General features: G+C 44.6%; 2 protein-coding genes and 1 long non-coding RNA gene across 3 annotated transcripts; all 3 read right to left on the reverse strand.

The window, feature by feature from the left end:
• Positions 1-546: 546 nt before the first annotated feature.
• On the reverse strand, positions 547-3,057 carry LOC139533291 (angiopoietin-related protein 5-like). Its single transcript, XM_071331360.1, has 3 exons — positions 2,982-3,057; positions 1,104-1,292; positions 547-873 (listed from the first exon to the last, which is right to left on the reverse strand). The coding sequence occupies exons 1-3, from the start codon at positions 3,055-3,057 to the stop codon at positions 548-550; spliced, it is 591 nt and encodes a 196-aa protein (XP_071187461.1). The 3' UTR covers position 547.
• A 348-nt stretch (positions 3,058-3,405) lies between these two features.
• On the reverse strand, positions 3,406-3,827 carry LOC139533409 (uncharacterized). The gene is made up of 3 exons (XR_011666737.1): positions 3,743-3,827; positions 3,621-3,648; positions 3,406-3,499 (listed from the first exon to the last, which is right to left on the reverse strand). It is a non-coding gene; the product is annotated as an uncharacterized lncRNA (long non-coding RNA).
• An 8,746-nt stretch (positions 3,828-12,573) lies between these two features.
• On the reverse strand, positions 12,574-17,174 carry LOC139533845 (angiopoietin-related protein 5-like). The gene is made up of 7 exons (XM_071332292.1): positions 17,010-17,174; positions 16,225-16,303; positions 16,103-16,130; positions 15,922-16,013; positions 15,598-15,715; positions 15,211-15,396; positions 12,574-13,368 (listed from the first exon to the last, which is right to left on the reverse strand). Exons 2-7 carry the CDS (start codon positions 16,288-16,290, stop codon positions 13,067-13,069), a joined length of 792 nt encoding a protein of 263 aa, XP_071188393.1. The 5' UTR covers positions 16,291-16,303; positions 17,010-17,174; the 3' UTR covers positions 12,574-13,066.
• Positions 17,175-17,490: the final 316 nt, after the last annotated feature.

The raw sequence follows: 17,490 nt of genomic DNA on the forward strand, positions 1-17,490 counted from the left end.
TGTAACAAAGCTAAATATCCCTATTCAATCAAAGCTAGAAACCAGGCTTCTAGGGTAGGAGAACAACAACCTATTTACTCTATGATGAGAAACCATGAATGATTTAATATGCAATAAGTACAACTTTGTATTTCACTTGAAACACAGAGCTTTGAATGTGTGAATTCAAGCATGTTTACAGGGCAAAATAATGGTGTCTGAACTTTATTGAGTATGGGCTAAGTGTGTGCTTAACAAATGTTCTAAAGATAATTATATTTGAAAACGCATGCAATGTCAACATTCCAGACTATAAATTATGTCAAACACTTTAAACTGTTCACATTAGATATGCAGAATTGTCGCAGTGCAACAAATAAAACTTCCACATGGTATTTTCTCTTCACTGAAAACATGGTGACTCTGACCATGTTGGACTTATAGACCATAACTGGTCAAGTGTTTTTATTTTAGTAAGTTAAAGATAAGTTTCAGTATAGTTTTGTTTGTCAAACCTTGCCTTGTTTTATTTCAGTTTACGAAATAGTTTTCATGATTCGTTTTCGTATTAGTTTGCTGTAATAATCTTCTTCCACACAGCCTTGAACATCATGCGGCTCGCTCGGGCCGAGTATGGGGCAGGTCCTTTCCAGGTCTCCCAGTGGAGGCCGGAGGCCCAGCCGATGTGTTCGCCGGCGGGGTGCCAGTCTCCGTTTAGGCTGGCAGAGCCACAGCGACTGTACCACCACCCTCCTCCTCCCTCCGAGAAGCTGCACGTGTTCTCGGCGATGTCGCCAAAGATGCAGGGCGAGCAGCCATCATTGTCCTTGTCGTTTGTGCTGAAGCCAAAGCCATTTTGGTCAATGCCGGCGTATTTCCCACGGATGGCGTCACCTACGGAGAGACAGGGAGTGATGAAGAGAGAGTACATCAGTTCTACTTCACTCTTGATTGTATTGACTTCCAAAGGATACACCATTTAAGAATATCAACCCAGAATACATATCATATGACATATATGTGATGTGTAGAGGTCCCATTGCTGCCACCAAATGTGAAATAACTATAACACTGAAGTAAATAATATGCCCACTGTCACCTTGTGCTGTTGAAATCACATTTATCTGCGTTGCCCCTGTAGGCTCCAACGTTCAGCTTATAGGCCTCCTTCTCCGTGCCCAGACGGAAGTCACTGTACTCAGCGAAGGCAGTGCCCCCTTCAAAGTCCCACAGATCGACCCACATGGTCGATCTCAGCCCCCGACCCCCCTTGGTTAGAGCAAACACCTTACTCAGACCCAGCCAGTGGTCCTCTAGGAAACAACAGCAAAGAGAACTGAATTGAGAAGGGAAAAATGTACATAACATAACACTGCAGCATGCGGAACCCTCTATGATAGGTTGACTTAGAAGTAAACATGAGCATTATAAACAAATTCATTTCAATGTTTGCAACATTGCCTCAGTAAACTACACAGTTTTCAGTATCAGTTGCTGGTGGAATGTGAGGTGCTCAGAGGGACCATTCCTTACTCTGTAGATTTCCAAAGCCTTATTCGTACTTGGCCCACTTCCTGTTGAAAAGAACCTCTGCCACAGAGCGCCTCTGAAAGACTGTCCAGCCTCCGTCCGCACGCAAGCATTTCACAAAACACCTGAATTCAATATCAATGTACTTTTGAATCAACTATGTTTTTGACAAGTTGTTTTGTTGTGAACAAAACGGTCCAAGAATGGAACCTTGTGGAACTCCATTAACTCTTGCAAGCCTGGCAACACCTTCAACATTCTATAGCTAAGCTTTACCGCCCCTGTGTGGTTGTGTAACCAAATGACAATAGTAGATATTAGTGATGCACCAATATGATATTTTTGTCCGATACCGATATTTTCCTTGCCAAAAAAAACGATACCGATAACCAATATTAAAAATTTTAGCGGCCTTTTAAGCATTCTAGTACAGTTAAATAGTTAACACACACACACACACACACATGGATGCAGCGGTCTAAGGCACTGCATCTCAGTGCAAGAGGCGTCACTACAGTCACTGGTTCGAATCCAGGCTGTATCACATCCGGCCGTGATTGGGAGTCCCATAGGGCGGCGCACAATTGGCCTAGCGTCGTACGGATTTGGCCGGAGTAGGCCATCATTGTAAATAAAAATGTGTTCTTAACTGACTTGCCAAGTTAAATAAAGGTTACACACACACCACACCACACTGACCAAAAAGTTATTTTGTTGGCATTTACGTATGTCCCCATTACCAGTAAAACATAATCAAACCTATTTTTTTAACTTCCTTGCTGTGCTCTTTCATGGTTAATATGTTCAGTTGTTTCATTCTCAACCAGGATTTCATCATACATGTCAAGCAGTGAAGTTTCAGCTCTGTCTGTCCATGGCCTCTCTTCCTCTGTGCGCACTGTCACTGTGTCCGTTTCCATCTTGTCCTGTTGTGTATATAACATTTCACATAAACCCTGTTTCTGGTCTGGATCGAAGTAGCGGTCCTTGTACCTAGCATTGAGCATGGTGGTGACACAGTAAAGAGGCTCAGAGAGAATGCCACCAAATCGCTTGTTCATAGCCTTGAGTACTTTTGTAAGTTTTAACCCCACGGTCTGTGTCGGCAGTTTAGTTGAGCAGGCGTTTCAATACAGAGGGTATCACGTCTGCTGCAGACGCAGTTGATTAGCTAATTTATCGAGTCAGTTGTTCGAATGGCGCTAGGAGTGTTCATGTTTCAAACATGTTCTCAAATGCCATTGAAATGGCAGCAGCGGTAGGAGAACCAGCACATTCATGAGCATGCAATACGGCTTTCCTCAGTACGAAATCCTCGTCGACCCACTGTGCTGTCAGACTCAGCATGCTCATAGGGCTGACATCGCTGGTCCAAATGTCAGTTGTGACGCCCATAGCAAGTAGCTCACAGATGCACATTTCAACAAAACTGTGTAACTCCGGTAGGGCAACATCTGAAAAATAGTGTGTACCGGGGCTCGACCAGTCGGTGAAAGCCAACATCATCCACGACAGAGGACGGTTGATTGTCAACTGCAATGAAACCATTATCTTGGCGTTAATGGATTTCGCCTTTGAGTTGTCTCGCTGAAATGTTCTTACTCTTTCAAATGACTGCTGGACTTGAACTTGTTTAGTTGTTGGAAGTGTGCGCTTAGTATTTTTCTGCTTTTGTTCTGTGTAACGCTGTACTTTCGTGGCGTCATTACGTCATCTACCTACGTTATATAGGTATGCACATCAGCTTTGACATCGGTTTTGCACGTCAGCGTTAAACAAGACATTGGGCCGATGTTGGCATTTTTAGCTAATATCGTCCGATTCCGATATGCTCACCGATATATTGTGCATCCCTAGTAGATATAGTACCTGGCCTAAATATTTTGATGTTTCCATACCTTAAAGGGGGATGTGACTCCTGCAGGCTGAATGACATAAACTCCACTGGTGGCTCGAGGGGAGAGAGTTTTGATCTGTGTGCAATCTGTCCCTAAAACAAGCAAACACACATGCACATACACAATAACATATTGAAAAAGACAGGGGTTAGGGTAAGAATGGTTGTCTCTTGTGTTTTTCATGTAAGTAAAACAAATAAGTGTTACATTTACCTTGAACAACTAAAGGTTTTTTCTGGACCTGTACAAAACCAGCAGATAAGTAATGGTTACTCCCAGGTTTAAAGGGAATAACATTTTTCATGTTTATCAGTGTTGACTGACTGTATATTTACCTGAGTCTGGTCAGTGAGGCAGATGAGACAGACAACCAGTCCACAAAAAATGATCCTATTCCACATTTTGTCAAATTTTCTGAGAGAGAGGGAGAAAGAGAGGGGGAGAGTGATGAGAGAGGGGGGGGGGAGTGATGAGAGCGAGAGGGACAGAGAGACAGAGAGAGAGGGAGCGATGAGAATGTCATTTTATTTTCAGCTTTTTCCTTTTAATGGATATCATTGATATCACATGATTTTTTTTATTGTAATCCCACCAAAATTATCATATTTTTGAAATGGCTAAAAAGACTGATATTAATGTCTAATTTATCTAAAATCTTAGCAAACTAGTGTCAAATATCACAACATTATCACAGAGAACCTGAAACTTCACCATTTCCACTCCACTCACAACATAGTGGTCACCATACATGTACCCTTGAAATTCAGTTTGACCCAATTAGGCGGAAATTAAACAGTTAAATACTAGTTAGACATTTCACACAGGATACATATTATGTAAGTTATTATAATCATGCATGTGACTAATAAATGTAGAGAACCTACCTACTCCTGTGTATTCCGTTACGGTCTATGGTCTACTCCCAGTCAGTTTAAAGTTCATTCAGAGAGGGTTTCCTGTAAACGTATTTATTTAGGTTGAGGGTGCGGAGCCGTAGGTAATCCCCCGTTCCGTCCCTGTCCCACCCCCGTGGATCCCCTGGAAAGATCCTTATCATGATCTGTGCATGTGTTTCTTTATCGCAACCATTTGTCACGGTCAGAATACATGACAATAAAAGTAATCTGATTACTTTTGGACACTCCTCAGTTTATGCTGTAGACCAATCAGTTCCCTCTAACACTGCTCTGTGGATGCTCTTCCCTCAGATTTATCCTCAGTGTCCAACACCGATGTTCTAGAATGGGATGGCTCCTCTGTGACTCTGCAAAAACTCTGACATGAGTAATGCTTGCTGGAGCAGAAAAATGTCATTGGTTTCGATGCATTGAACCCATAGTGGAGGTATCAGGACCCAAAAAATGTTTTGTCTTGACACACCCTGCCAAACACAGCCTCAGAGGTGACCAGATGGGTAACCCTACGAAGCAGGTTCGAGGTGGTAGCGAGGTAACTCTGCAACTCTGAAAAACTGGTCTTACAAAAGTGGCTCACCTTTTAGCCAGGTCAATTTCTATTGCAACAAATCCTTCAGAAGTAGCCTGCTCCGGGGCAGGCTAACTCCTCTTAAATATATCACATTACACATTTAGTAATGACATAATGCAATTTAAACTAGCTAGGAGAAAGGTGCTTGTGGTTGTGCATTGATAAGCTCACAAGTCGACCATTAACGATAAGTAAAACAATAAAGACAGCACTTCTAAAATACTATTTCATACCATAGCTTGCAGAATTTGCAAGATAACTTTTTCTTTCACTTTGATTTCAGTACAAATTAAAATGTGGCAGACTTGCCCATGGATTTATGTTTTAACATTGTCTCAATTAAGATTTTGGTGTGTGATCAGCCGTGTGCGACATGCAAGCGGAGTTACAAGTCTGCTAGAGGTTGTAGTACGGATTAACCCTGAGCTGGAACATGAAGCTAACTGAAGCTGGTTAGCTTTAGAAAACCCTGAGTAGATGTAGCTTGCTTCGTAGGATACCCTTCTGAGCACTGGAGAGGTAGACCTCACCTACAGCTGCATGACCAGAGCTTCTCCAGACCAGCTGACCTACCATCTGAAGATAGTTAATGGCAAGTCGTTTTAAGTCAACGTCCTTCAATTGTGGTCCAGGGAAAGTACTCCCTTTTCTAAGTATGTGTTTGCCTTTGTTGCTTGTGTCACTGACAGTTGTCACAAACAGTATATTTACTATCAACTCACTGCGATACTAGACGTTTATCCAACAGTCGCAAATGTCGGATTTTGGAACGTTGAATTATGACAAGAATTTACTTGCCTTGTCAAAATAATGACATTAGCTTATCAAAATGATGATTCAATTTCACAATAACCCAGGTGAAGTTAAGCCAACGCTTCAACTTGGTTAAAGTGCAATTGGCACGTGTTTTTCTGTAGCTCATTAGAAAAACAAGATTTCAGTCTTGGAGGTGTTTCCTGACTGATTCTGCATTTGGTTAATGATTTTTGTCCACCATGAGACACTGTAGCCTATTTCACTTCCTAAAAATCCCCAGAATGAATCTAAAATAACTCAATAAATCTGTAATTATTTTTTCCATTATAACTAAGGTGTTTGGGGCAGTTTTTCTCAAGTAAAAAATTGTGCAACGTGTTGTCTTATGAAAACAGAGTCGTAGATGCTAGGCAGGTCTGTCTCACTGTCTATGCTATTGGGTAGAGAGCAATCACCACAACTGTTCACCCCATGTTAGTGGGCAAATGGACATTTTTAAATTGAAACCCAACGTTAATTCAGCTGTTATGACGCACTGATGTTCCAAACTCCGACTTGACCAAAATTAGAAGTAAATTTTGACACTAAAATAACTGTTTCTGACTCATATTGATGCCACATAGGCCACTTTTAAAGGGATTTGTGTCTTTTTAAAGGGAGTCACTCTTTAAGGTTAGGGCTATGGTTAAGGGAGAAGTTACACGACAGTTAGACCTGATCAGGTGATTCTGTGCATGCGTGTAGCCAGCTAACGTCGCCATGATATCGCCTTCATGTGTAGTCAGGGATTTATATTCGCTGTGAAAGTGACAGCTGCTTATGCTTTACTTCAGTATCCTTTCCCATGCTGTTTTGAATGGGCTTCAAGATTATATAATAAAATTCATTAAAAACACTGTCATTTAAGATATTGTAGTGAACAGCAGGGCAGGGATGTGAAACAGGGATTGACACTAAGGGTTGCCCTATTGTCTGCGGGAAGTGTACTGAGCAGTCGTACTAGTTGAGCCTACTCTGAGGTTGCCCCATTGGGCAGGCAATTTTTCTTTTTTTTAAACAACCAAACTGCAAATAATTCCAGTCTAAAACTGATCTTTCTCGTTCCTCCCCATTTTTTATTTTTATTTTTTACTGACCACTAAAATACAAAGAATTCCACAACTGATCGTTCTGGTCACTCGGTCAAGTGATTATAATCTTTGGGCAACCAAAAAAGATTCCTGACTTGTCCTACGGGCAACTGCCTTTCAAACCTTCACATCAATCCCTGCAAACACCTTACGCATCACGCCAATAGGGTTAACTCACATGGTGGGAATTGTAACGTGGCTCATATAGCGAGGATTGCTACAATATACACTGATTATAAAAACATTAGGAACACATGCTTTTTCCTTGACATAGACCAACCACGTGAATCCAGTTGAAAGCTATGATGCCTGATTGATGTCACCTACTAAATCAACTTCAATCAGTGTAGATGAAGGGGAGGAGACAGGTTAAATAATGATTTTTAAGCCTGGAGACATGGATTGTGTATGTGTGCCATTCAGAGGGTGAAGACAAAATATTTAAGGGCCTTTGAACGTGGTATGGTAGTACGTGCGAGGCGCATCGGTTTCAGTGTGTCAGGATCTGCAATGCTGCTGGGTTTTTCACACTCAACAGTTTCCCGTGTGTATCAACAATGGTCCAACACCCAAAGGACATCCAGCCAACTTGACACAACTGTGGGAAGCATTGGAGTCAACATGGGCCAGAATCCCTGTGGAACGCTTCGACACTTTGTAGGGTCCATACCCTAACGAATGGAGGCATGTTCTGAGGGCAAAAGGGGGGTGCAACTCAATATTAGGAAGGTGTTCTCAATATTTTGTACACTCAGTATATATATGTTTTTTTCAATCACTTTGGCACATTTATGAAATGTAAGTGGTATATTTACAAAACTCGAATTTTACTTTTAATGCCCTGTGTTTTATGTTCAGAATCTTTGATGAGCACAATTTGGTTTTGAACACTTCCACCACAGAGTCATTAATGCAAAATCTTTTTTGTTTGTTTATGTGAAATACCAAAGTTTAGTCACAAGATGCAGAACTCCTTATTGTTCCTAGAATTTCTAAGCAAACAGCTGGAGTCAGGGCTTTCTCCTATAGAGCTCCTCTTTTATGAAATGGTCTGCCGATCTATGTGAGAGACGCAGACTCTGTCTCAACCTTTAAGGCTTTACTGAAGACTTACTGAATACTTATCTCTTTAGTAAGTCCTATTATTGAGCATAGTCTGGCCGAGAGGTGCAAAGGTGAACGGCAATAAGGCACTGGAGTGATGAACCACCCTTTCTGTCTCTGCCTGGCTGACTCTCCACTGGGATTCTCTGCCTCTGATCCTATTACGGGGGATAACTCACTGGCTCCTCTGCTCATACGGTGGGGGAGATATTTTGTGAGCTATACCTGACCATGTCTCAGGGTAGTAAGTTAGTGGTCTGTTGATATCACTTGTGGGTCTGTGCTTTCGGTAAATAGGTGGGATTATATCCTGCCTGACTGGCCCTGTCCAGGGGTAACATTGGACGGGGCCACAACCCCCTCTGTCCCCCAACCCCCTCTGTCTCAGTCTCCAGTATCTATGCTACCCTATGTGGCGGTGGGCTCGGGTCAGTCTGTCCTATCTGCTGTACTGTGTGATCTTAGGCTGACTCCCTTTAAGTCTCCTCTCTCTCTTTATGTCCCCCCTCCCCCATCCTGGAGAACCTGAGCCCCAGGACTACCTGGCCTGATGACTCCAGTCTGACCCTGTCCCCAGTCCCCCTAGTAGTGCTGCCAATCTAGTTCTAGTGTTTCTACCTGCGGCTATGGAACCCTGACCTGTTTTACCAGAGGTGTTACCTTGTCCCGGACCTGCTGTTTCAACCCTGTCTCTCTCTCTCTTGGACCTGCTGTCTGGACCTCTGAATGCTTGTCTATGAAAAGCCAACTGACATTTACTCCTGCGGTGTTGAACTGTTGCACCGTCTAACCATTCCGCTTTGCGTCGTGCCTAAGAACAGCCCTTAGCTGTGGTATATTGACCATTATGAACTGGGTGGTTGAAGCCCTGAATTCTGATTGGCTGACAGCCGTGGTAAGTGTATGACAAGTGTATGACAAAACATTTATTTTTACTGCTATAATTATGTTGGTAGCCAGTTTTAAATAGCAATAAGCCACCTCGGGGGTTTGTGGTATATGACCAATATACCACGGCTAGGGGCTGTATCCAGGCACTCCGCCTTGCGTTGTGCTTAAGAACAGCCCTTAGCTGGTTACTTAATTAGTGCATTAGACCGGGCCTTATTGCTTAATTATACCAAACCGCCTCGGACTGTCACGTCTACTCCTGCTCCTGCCCTCCGGCGTGAGACATCGCCGGAATAATAACCACCGATCCTGGGAATCATCATTACGCGCACCTGGCACTCATTATGATTCACACCTGGACCTCATTATAGGTCCCTTTCCTTTGTTCATTCTTCAAGTTAGTGTTATTCCTGTTTTCATGCATCTTGCCACTGTTATGCTATCTTGTTTCATGTTTGTTGTTTATTGAATGTTTTACCTGCACCTCGACTCACTGCGTCATCGTTACAGAATACCAACTCAAACCATGGAAGCAGCAGGAAATTTAAATCTCTCTCAGACGGTCAATGAACAGGTTTCTCTTTTACATCAACACCATGACCGGCTGGCATAACTGGGATTGGCTATGGAGGAGGTTCTTCACAGTGTGCAACATCTCAAACACACCCGGGGGGCGTTGCCTTCATCCAGCGGAGGATACCAGTCGACCCAGTGAGCCAGTACATCAGCCCATTCATCAAACCGCTCAAGTCAGCGATCCCTCCCGGATAAATATGATGGTACACCATCCAAATGCCGTGGCTTCCTACTTCAGTGCTCCCTCAACTTATCGCATCAGAGGGGAGCTCCCACCACAGAGAGGTCCACGGTAATTTCTCTGCTGACTGGGCGGGCGTTGGAATGGGTTACGGCTGTCTGGGAGAGAGGAGAGGAGGAGCTGGATTCATGAAGGGTTCATGGCTCTGTTTTAAATGTATTTTTGATAATTCCCCGGAGGGCAGAGAGGGAAGTGAGCGGCTACTGCAATTACGGAAGGGGAATCAGACGGCTGCTGAGTACGCGTTCACCTTTCGAACTATAGCAGCATCCAGTAGGTGGAATGAGCCGGCACTTCGCACGCTATTTAGAAGAGGTTTGTGTGAAGAGGTCCAGACGGAACTGGCCTGTCAAGACGACAATCTCACCTTGGAGGCACTCATTGCAATGGCCATCCGTCTGGATAACCTACTTCTGGAGCGCCGGTCCTCTCATCATTTCTCTCCCTCCCTCAGTGAATACTCGGGATCAGAGCCAGAACCCGTGGAGGTAGGGTTCACTCGTCTCCCCGCTGCGGAGTGCACAGACGGATACAGCTGGGGTGCTGTCTGTACTGTGGACAAGGAGGGCATGAGGTCCAGAGGTGTCTGGCATGTCCAAATTTTGGATCCACAAGAGCAGAGAGATGGTCATGTGAGGCTCCAGCACCTAGGGCAGGAGTGAGTATTCCATCTTCATCAGGCCCTTTTTGGTGTCATTACACTAGCTGACTGTCCCTCATGTACTGTCAACAGCGTTAGTGGATTCCGGTGCCGCTGGGAACTTTATTGACCAGACCCTTGCCTCCTCTCTTAACATCAACTCATATCCGCTCTCCTCTCCTTTCCCGATTTAAGACCTGGATAGTCGGCCTCTTGAGTCCAGAACCGTCACCCACATCACTCAACCACTCACCCTCACCGTTTAGTCCGTGTAGTCCAATCATCAGGAAAACATCCCCTTCTTCATCACCAGTTCACAAGATAATTCTCGGTCTCCCTTGGCCTCAACGCCATAACCATATCATTTCATGGTAAAGGATGAGAATCACAGACTGGGCACTTTTCTTCACCAGGTTCGACTTCACGCTGACCTATCGCCCAAGTTCCAAGAACATCAAGGCCGATGCCTTGTCCTGTATCTATGATTCGGGATAGGGTCCTGTCCAGAATGCACCTATAATCCCATCCTCCCAAGTCGTAGGTCCAGTGGCCTGGGACACAGAGAGGGAGCCCACAGCCCTGAACTGTCCTCCTGAGCGCATCTACGTTCCCACAGGGACAAGGGATCGACTGCTGACCTAGGCACACACAGCTGTTGTTGCTGGACATCCAGGTATTTCTCGCACTATCCACTCCATCGCTGAGAAGTACTGGCGCAGGAAGTAACTCATTATGTCAACTCCTGTTCCATATTGCCTTAACCAAGTCCCCCCGGAATGCACCAGCAGGGATGCTCCTGCCGCTTCCCATGCCTCAGCGACCCTGGTCTCATCTATCCATTGACTTTGTAACCGATCTCCTCTCTGACGGTTTCAGCACCATTCTGGTGGTAGTGGATAGATTTTCTAAGTCATGTTGTTTAATCCCTCTTCCTGGTTTCCCCACTGCTCTCCAGGTCACTGAGGCACTCTTCCAGCAGGTCTTCCGGCATTATGGCCTTCCGGAGGACATCGTCTCTGACCGTGGCCCCCAATTCACATCACAAGTATGGAGGGCATTCATGGAGAAGGTCACGGTCAGCCTCACTTCCCTGAGGAGTCACTGTCAGGACCGGCAGGGTGAGTGGGCACGGTTTCTTTCATGGCCAGAGTTTGCCCAGAACTCGCTGCGTCACTCCTCCACTGGGTTGACCCCCCTTCCAGTGTGTTCTGGGTTTTCAGCCGGCCCTAGCCTCGTGGACTCCCCGCCAGACTTAAGCTCCTGCAGTTGATGAGTGGTTGTGGCGCGCAGAAGTGTGGAGAGACGCTCACGTGAGACTCCAGCGCGCCGTCCATCGTCAAAAAGAACAGGCAGACTGCCACCGCAATGAGACCCCTGTGTTCCACCCTGGGGATCGCATCTGGCTCTCTACCAGGAACCTCCCACTCCGCTTGCCCTGCAAGAAACTGAGCCCGTTTTGTTGGGCCGTTCAAGGTTCTCCGGAGGGTCAACGAGGTGACATATAGGTTACAACTGCCCAGTCACTACCGTATCTCACCCTCGTTTCATGTCTCCCTTCTCAGGCCGGTGGTTCCTGGTCCCCTAGCTGATGCTGTCCTCCACGACAGCCCACCCCCACCCCCCGGACATCGAGGGCAGTCCGGCATATGCTGTCAGATCTCTGCTGGACTCCCTGCGCCGTGGGGGTCGACTCCAGTATCTGGTGGACTGGGAGAGATGTGGACTGGGAGAGATATGGCCCCCGAGGAGCGGTGTTGGGTTCCGGTGGAGGACATTCTGGATCCCAACATCATCCGTGATTTCCACCTTCGCTGTCTGGATTGACCCGCACCTCGTCCCCGGGGTCGTTCTCCTGGTCGGCATCGTCCTGCGGCAGGAGCCGCGCGTCTCTCCTTTCTGGGGAGGTTCCTATTGCTTGGAAGGCAGCCACGGTTTGTCCTTTATTTAAAGGGGGAGATCAAGCTGATCCTAACTGTTATAGGCCTATTTCTATTTTGCCCTGTTAATCAAAGTGTTGGAAAAGTTGATTATTGACAAGTTGACTGGCTTTCTTGATGTCTATAATATTCTCTTTGGTATGCAATCTGGTTTCCGCTCAGGTTATGGATGTGTCACTGCAACCTGAAAGGTCCTAAATGATGTCACCATATTTTTTTAAATGTAGCAACGTTTAACAAAGTTAAAGATCCTTAATCAATGAAAACTAGAAACCAGGCTTCTAGGGTAGGAGAACAACAAACCTATTTACTGTATGATGAGAAACCATGAATGATTTAATATGCAATAAGTACAACTTCTATTTCTCTATAAACATTATTGAATGTTTGTGCTAAACAAATGTTCAAAAATGTATTTTATTTAAAAATGCGTGCAATATCAACATTCTACAATATAAATTGTCAAACTATGTGATGAAACTTCAGAAGTTGGATGTAGAATTGTTGCAGTGTAACAAATAAAACTTTCACAAGGTATTTTCTCTTCACTGAAAACATAACTCATGGTAGACTTTAGAGGGTAAAAAAATTGATATTTTCTATTTCTGTCACTTCCATGTTGGCTCTGATTTATGCACCATGATATAATAAAACAAAGCGAATGGGAAAAACTAATACAGTGTGTTGATTGCACAACAGACTCAAATAAACAGACCATTCAAGCGAAGCAATATGGCACAATATGCAGGCATCACTCCATGGAACACATAGCTGTGTGTGTTCCAGTTATTTCAATGGTTTCCTCTACTCATGCCCACTAACGTGGCGCAGACCGGTGGTCATAAAGCAAAGGAGACAGGCCTAGGAAACCATTTCAGATGTATTGAGACATGGCCTCACACAGACTTAATCATCATGCGGCTCGCTCGGGCCGAGTATGGGGCAGGTCCTTTCCAGGTCTCCCAGTGGAGGCCGGAGGCCCAGCCGATGTGTTCGCCGGCGGGGTGCCAGTCTCCGTTTAGGCTGGCAGAGCCACAGCGACTGTACCACCACCCTCCTCCTCCCTCCGAGAAGCTGCACGTGTTCTCGGCGATGTCGCCAAAGATGCAGGGCGAGCAGCCATCATTGTCCTTGTCGTTTGTGCTGAAGCCAAAGCCATTTTGGTCAATGCCGGCGTATTTCCCACGGATGGCGTCACCTACGGAGAGACAGGGAGTGATGAAGAGAGAGTACATCAGTTCTACTTCACTCTTGATTGTATTGACTTCCAAAGCATACACCATTTATAAATATCAACCCAGCATACATACAATATCATATGACATATACAGTGGGGAGAACAAGTATTTGATACACTGACAATTTTGCAGGTTTTCCTACTTACAAAGCATGTAGAGGTCTGTAATTTTTATCATAGGTACACTTCAACTGTGAGAGAAGGAATCTAAAACAAAAATCCAGAAAATCACATTGTATGATTTTTAATTAATTAATTTGCATTTTATTGCATGACATAAGTATTTGATACATCAGAAAAGCAGAACTGAATATTTGGTACAGAAACCTTAGTTTGCAATTACAGAGATCATACGTTTCCTGTAGTTCTTGACCAGGTTTGCACACACTGCAGCAGGGATTTTGGCCCACTCCTCCATACAGACCTTCTCCAGATCCTTCAGGTTTCGGGGCTGTCGCTGGGCAATACGGACTTTCGGCTCCCTCCAAAGATTTTCTATTGGGTTCAGGTCTGGAGACTGGCTAGGCCACTCCAGGACCTTGAGATGCTTCTTACGGAGCCACTCCTTAGTTGCCCTGGCTGTGTGTTTCGGGTCGTTGTCATGCTGGAAGACCCAGCCACGACCCATCTTCAATGCTCTTACTGAGGGAAGGAGGTTGTTGGTCAAGATCTCGCGATACATGGCCCCATCCATCCTCCCTTCAATACGGTGCAGTCGTCCTGTCCCCTTTGCAGAAAAGCATCCCCAAAGAATGATGTTTCCACCTCCATGCTTCACGGTTGGGATGGTGTTCTGGGGGTTGTACTCATCCTTCTATTCCTCCAAACACGGCGAGTGGAGTTTAGAGCAAAAAGCTCTATTTTTGTCTCATCAGACCACATGACCTTCTCCCATTCCTCCTCTGGATCATCCAGATGGTCATTGGCAAACTTCAGACGGGCCTGGACATGCGCTGGCTTGAGCAGGGGGACCTTGCGTGCGCTGCAGGATTTTAATCCATGACGGCGTAGTGTGTTACTAATGGTTTTCTTTGAGACTGTGGTCCCAGCTCTCTTCAGGTCATTGACCAGGTCCTGCCGTGTAGTTCTGGGCTGATCCCTCACCTTCCTCATGATCATTGATGCCCCACGAGGTGAGATCTTGCATGGAGCCCCAGACCGAGGGTGATTGACCGTCATCTTGAACTTCTTCCATTTTCTAATAATTGTGCCAACAGTTGTTGCCTTCTCACCAAGCTGCTTGGCTATTGTCCTGTAGCCCATCCCAGCCTTGTACAGGTCTACAATTTATCCCTGATGTCCTTACACAGCTCTCTGGTCTTGGCCATTGTGGAGAGGTTGGAGTCTGTTTGATTGAGTGTGTGGACAGGTGTCTTTTATACAGGTAACGAGTTCAAACAGGTGCAGTTAATACAGGTAATGAGTGGAGAACAGGAGGGCTTCTTAAAGAAAAACTAACAGGTCTGTGAGAGCCGGAATTCTTACTGGTTGGTAGGTGATCAAATACTTATGTCATGCAATAAAATGCAAATTAATTACTTAAAAATCATACAATGTGATTTTCTGGATTTTTGTTTTAGATTCCGTCTCTCACAGTTGAAGTGTACCTATGATAAAAATGACAGACCTCTACATGCTTTGTAAGTAGGAAAACCTGCAAAATCGGCAGTGTATCAAATACTTGTTCTCCCCACTGTATGTGATGTGTAATGGTCCCATTGCTGCCACCAAATGTGAAATAACTATAACACTGAAGTAAATAATATGACCACTGTCACCTTGTGCTGTTGAAATCACAGTTACCTGCGTTGCCCCTGTAGGCTCCAACGTTCAGCTTATAGGCCTCCTTCTCCGTGCCCAGACGGAAGTCACTGTACTCAGCGAAGGCAGTGCTCCCTTCAAAGTCCCACAGGTCGACCCGCATGGTCGATCTTCGCCCTCTGCCCTTTGTTAGAGCAAACACCTTACTCAGACCCAGCCAGTGGTCCTCTAGGAAACAACAGGGAAGAGCACTGAATTGAGAAGAGAAAAACGGACAGTATAGGGAAACCTCTATAAGTTGCCTTAGAGGTAAACATTATTATAGACAAAAATTAATTTCAATTTGGCCAACATTGGCTCAGCAAAGTACACAGTTTACAGTATTAGTTGCTGGTGAAATGTGAGGTGCTCAGAGGGACCCTTTCTTACTCCGTAGATGCCCAAAGCCTTGTTTGTACACTGCCCACTTCCTGTTGAAAAGAACCTCTGCCCCGGTGCGCCTTTGAAAGACTGTCCAGCCTCCGTCCACCAGCATCTCACAATACACCTGTATACAACATCAATGTACTTTTGAATCAAGAAATAGTTTTTTTGTGAACAAAAACGGTCCAAGAATGGAACTCTGTAGAACTTCAGTAACTCTGGCAAGCCTGGCGACACCTTCAACATTCCATAGCTAAGCTTTACTGCCCCTGTGTGGCTGTGCAACCAAATGATATAGTACCTGGCCTAAATATTTAGATGTTTCCATACCTTAAAGGGGAATCTGACTCCTGCAGGTTGAATGACATACACTCCACTGGTGGCTCGAGGGGAGAGAGTTTTAATCTGTGTGCAATCTGTCCCTGAAACAAGCAAACACACATGCACATACAGCACATGAATTCTTGTCTTTCCAATATGTCAGTGATTTAAAAAAATAACTAACACTTACCTTGAACAACTAAAGGTGCTTTCTGGCCCTGTACAAAACCAGTAGATAAGTAATGATTACTCCCAGGTTTAAAGGAATAACATGTTTCTCTGTTTATCAGTGCTGACTGACTGTATATTTACCTGAGTCTGGTCAGTGAGGCAGATGAGACAGACAACCAGTCCACAAAAAAATATCCTATTCCACATTTTGTCAAATTTTCTGAGAGAGAGGGAGAAAGAGAGGGGGGAGAGTGATGAGAGAGGGGGGGGGGGGGAGTGATGAGAGCGAGAGGGACAGCGAGACAGAGAGAGGGAGCGATGAGAATGTCATTTTAGTTACTTTTTCTTCTGCTGTTTCCTTATTATCCCTGTTGTGACCCAACGTTGTAAAAATGCAATGTTTCCTAAATTGCATCCTTTACAGGTCTTAAACAGAAAAGTCATGTCAAACATAGATCTTTGTCTAAGGATATTATCTATCTCTTAGTAGTATTCGGTGTGTGTTAGTATGATTATTGTGGCATCAGTAACCTGTCCACATCTGAACCCACACTGGTCCCCTACACAAGCAAGCATTTGTTGTAGGCCATTCATGCAAGTAAATTACTTTTTCTGTCTCCTCTAACATGTAGTGATTATGTAGAAAACCAAAAATTGAGAAACAGACATTCTGAGCCAGAGCTACTGTACATTTGTGTTAGAAAACTCAAACATTTGGAGAGAACTTGAAACATCACCATATCCACTCCATTAACAGAACAGTAAACACCATACATATTCCCAAATAAGGGAAAAGGAAAAATTATAGATGTTTTTTTGTTATGCTGACATCATTAGACATTTCACACAGGATAAATATTATGCAAGTTATTATAATCGCAAATTTGAAATTGTCATCAGGTGATTCACATATGTAGAGAACCTACCTCTGCCCGTGTATTCCTTTATGGTGTATTGTCTACGACCAGTCAGTTTAGAGAGGATTTCTTGTAAGCCTATTTATTTATTGACTCAAGCACCGCCTACTGTACACACTCTGACTCCACGTTTCCAGTTTAGCGTTGTCAGATGCCTCTAAGTATCACAGACAGGGCTCACAGACAGGGAGATTTCACTTAAGGACCAATGGAAGGTTCTAAAATGTGAAAACTCCTCCCAACCGGGGTACCAGGCCCATGCAAAATGAACTTGCCCATAGTGTTGTTGCGGGAAAACACTCCCCCACACCGTGCTTGTGCTAATGTTATTGTGGGCGATCCCTGTTACTCAGAGCCATAGCTCCAAAGCAAACACTCTTGACATTCCAATACTGGACTTTACAGGAAATTATGAACAGCCAGGAATACACACAGCATAGTCCAATGAACAAGAAATCAAATAAAAGTACAGACACTTGTTACCAAATCC

This window comes from Salvelinus alpinus, chromosome 11 (assembly GCF_045679555.1).
Source record: "Salvelinus alpinus chromosome 11, SLU_Salpinus.1, whole genome shotgun sequence".
In the NCBI taxonomy this organism is placed as follows: Eukaryota; Metazoa; Chordata; class Actinopteri; order Salmoniformes; family Salmonidae; genus Salvelinus; species Salvelinus alpinus.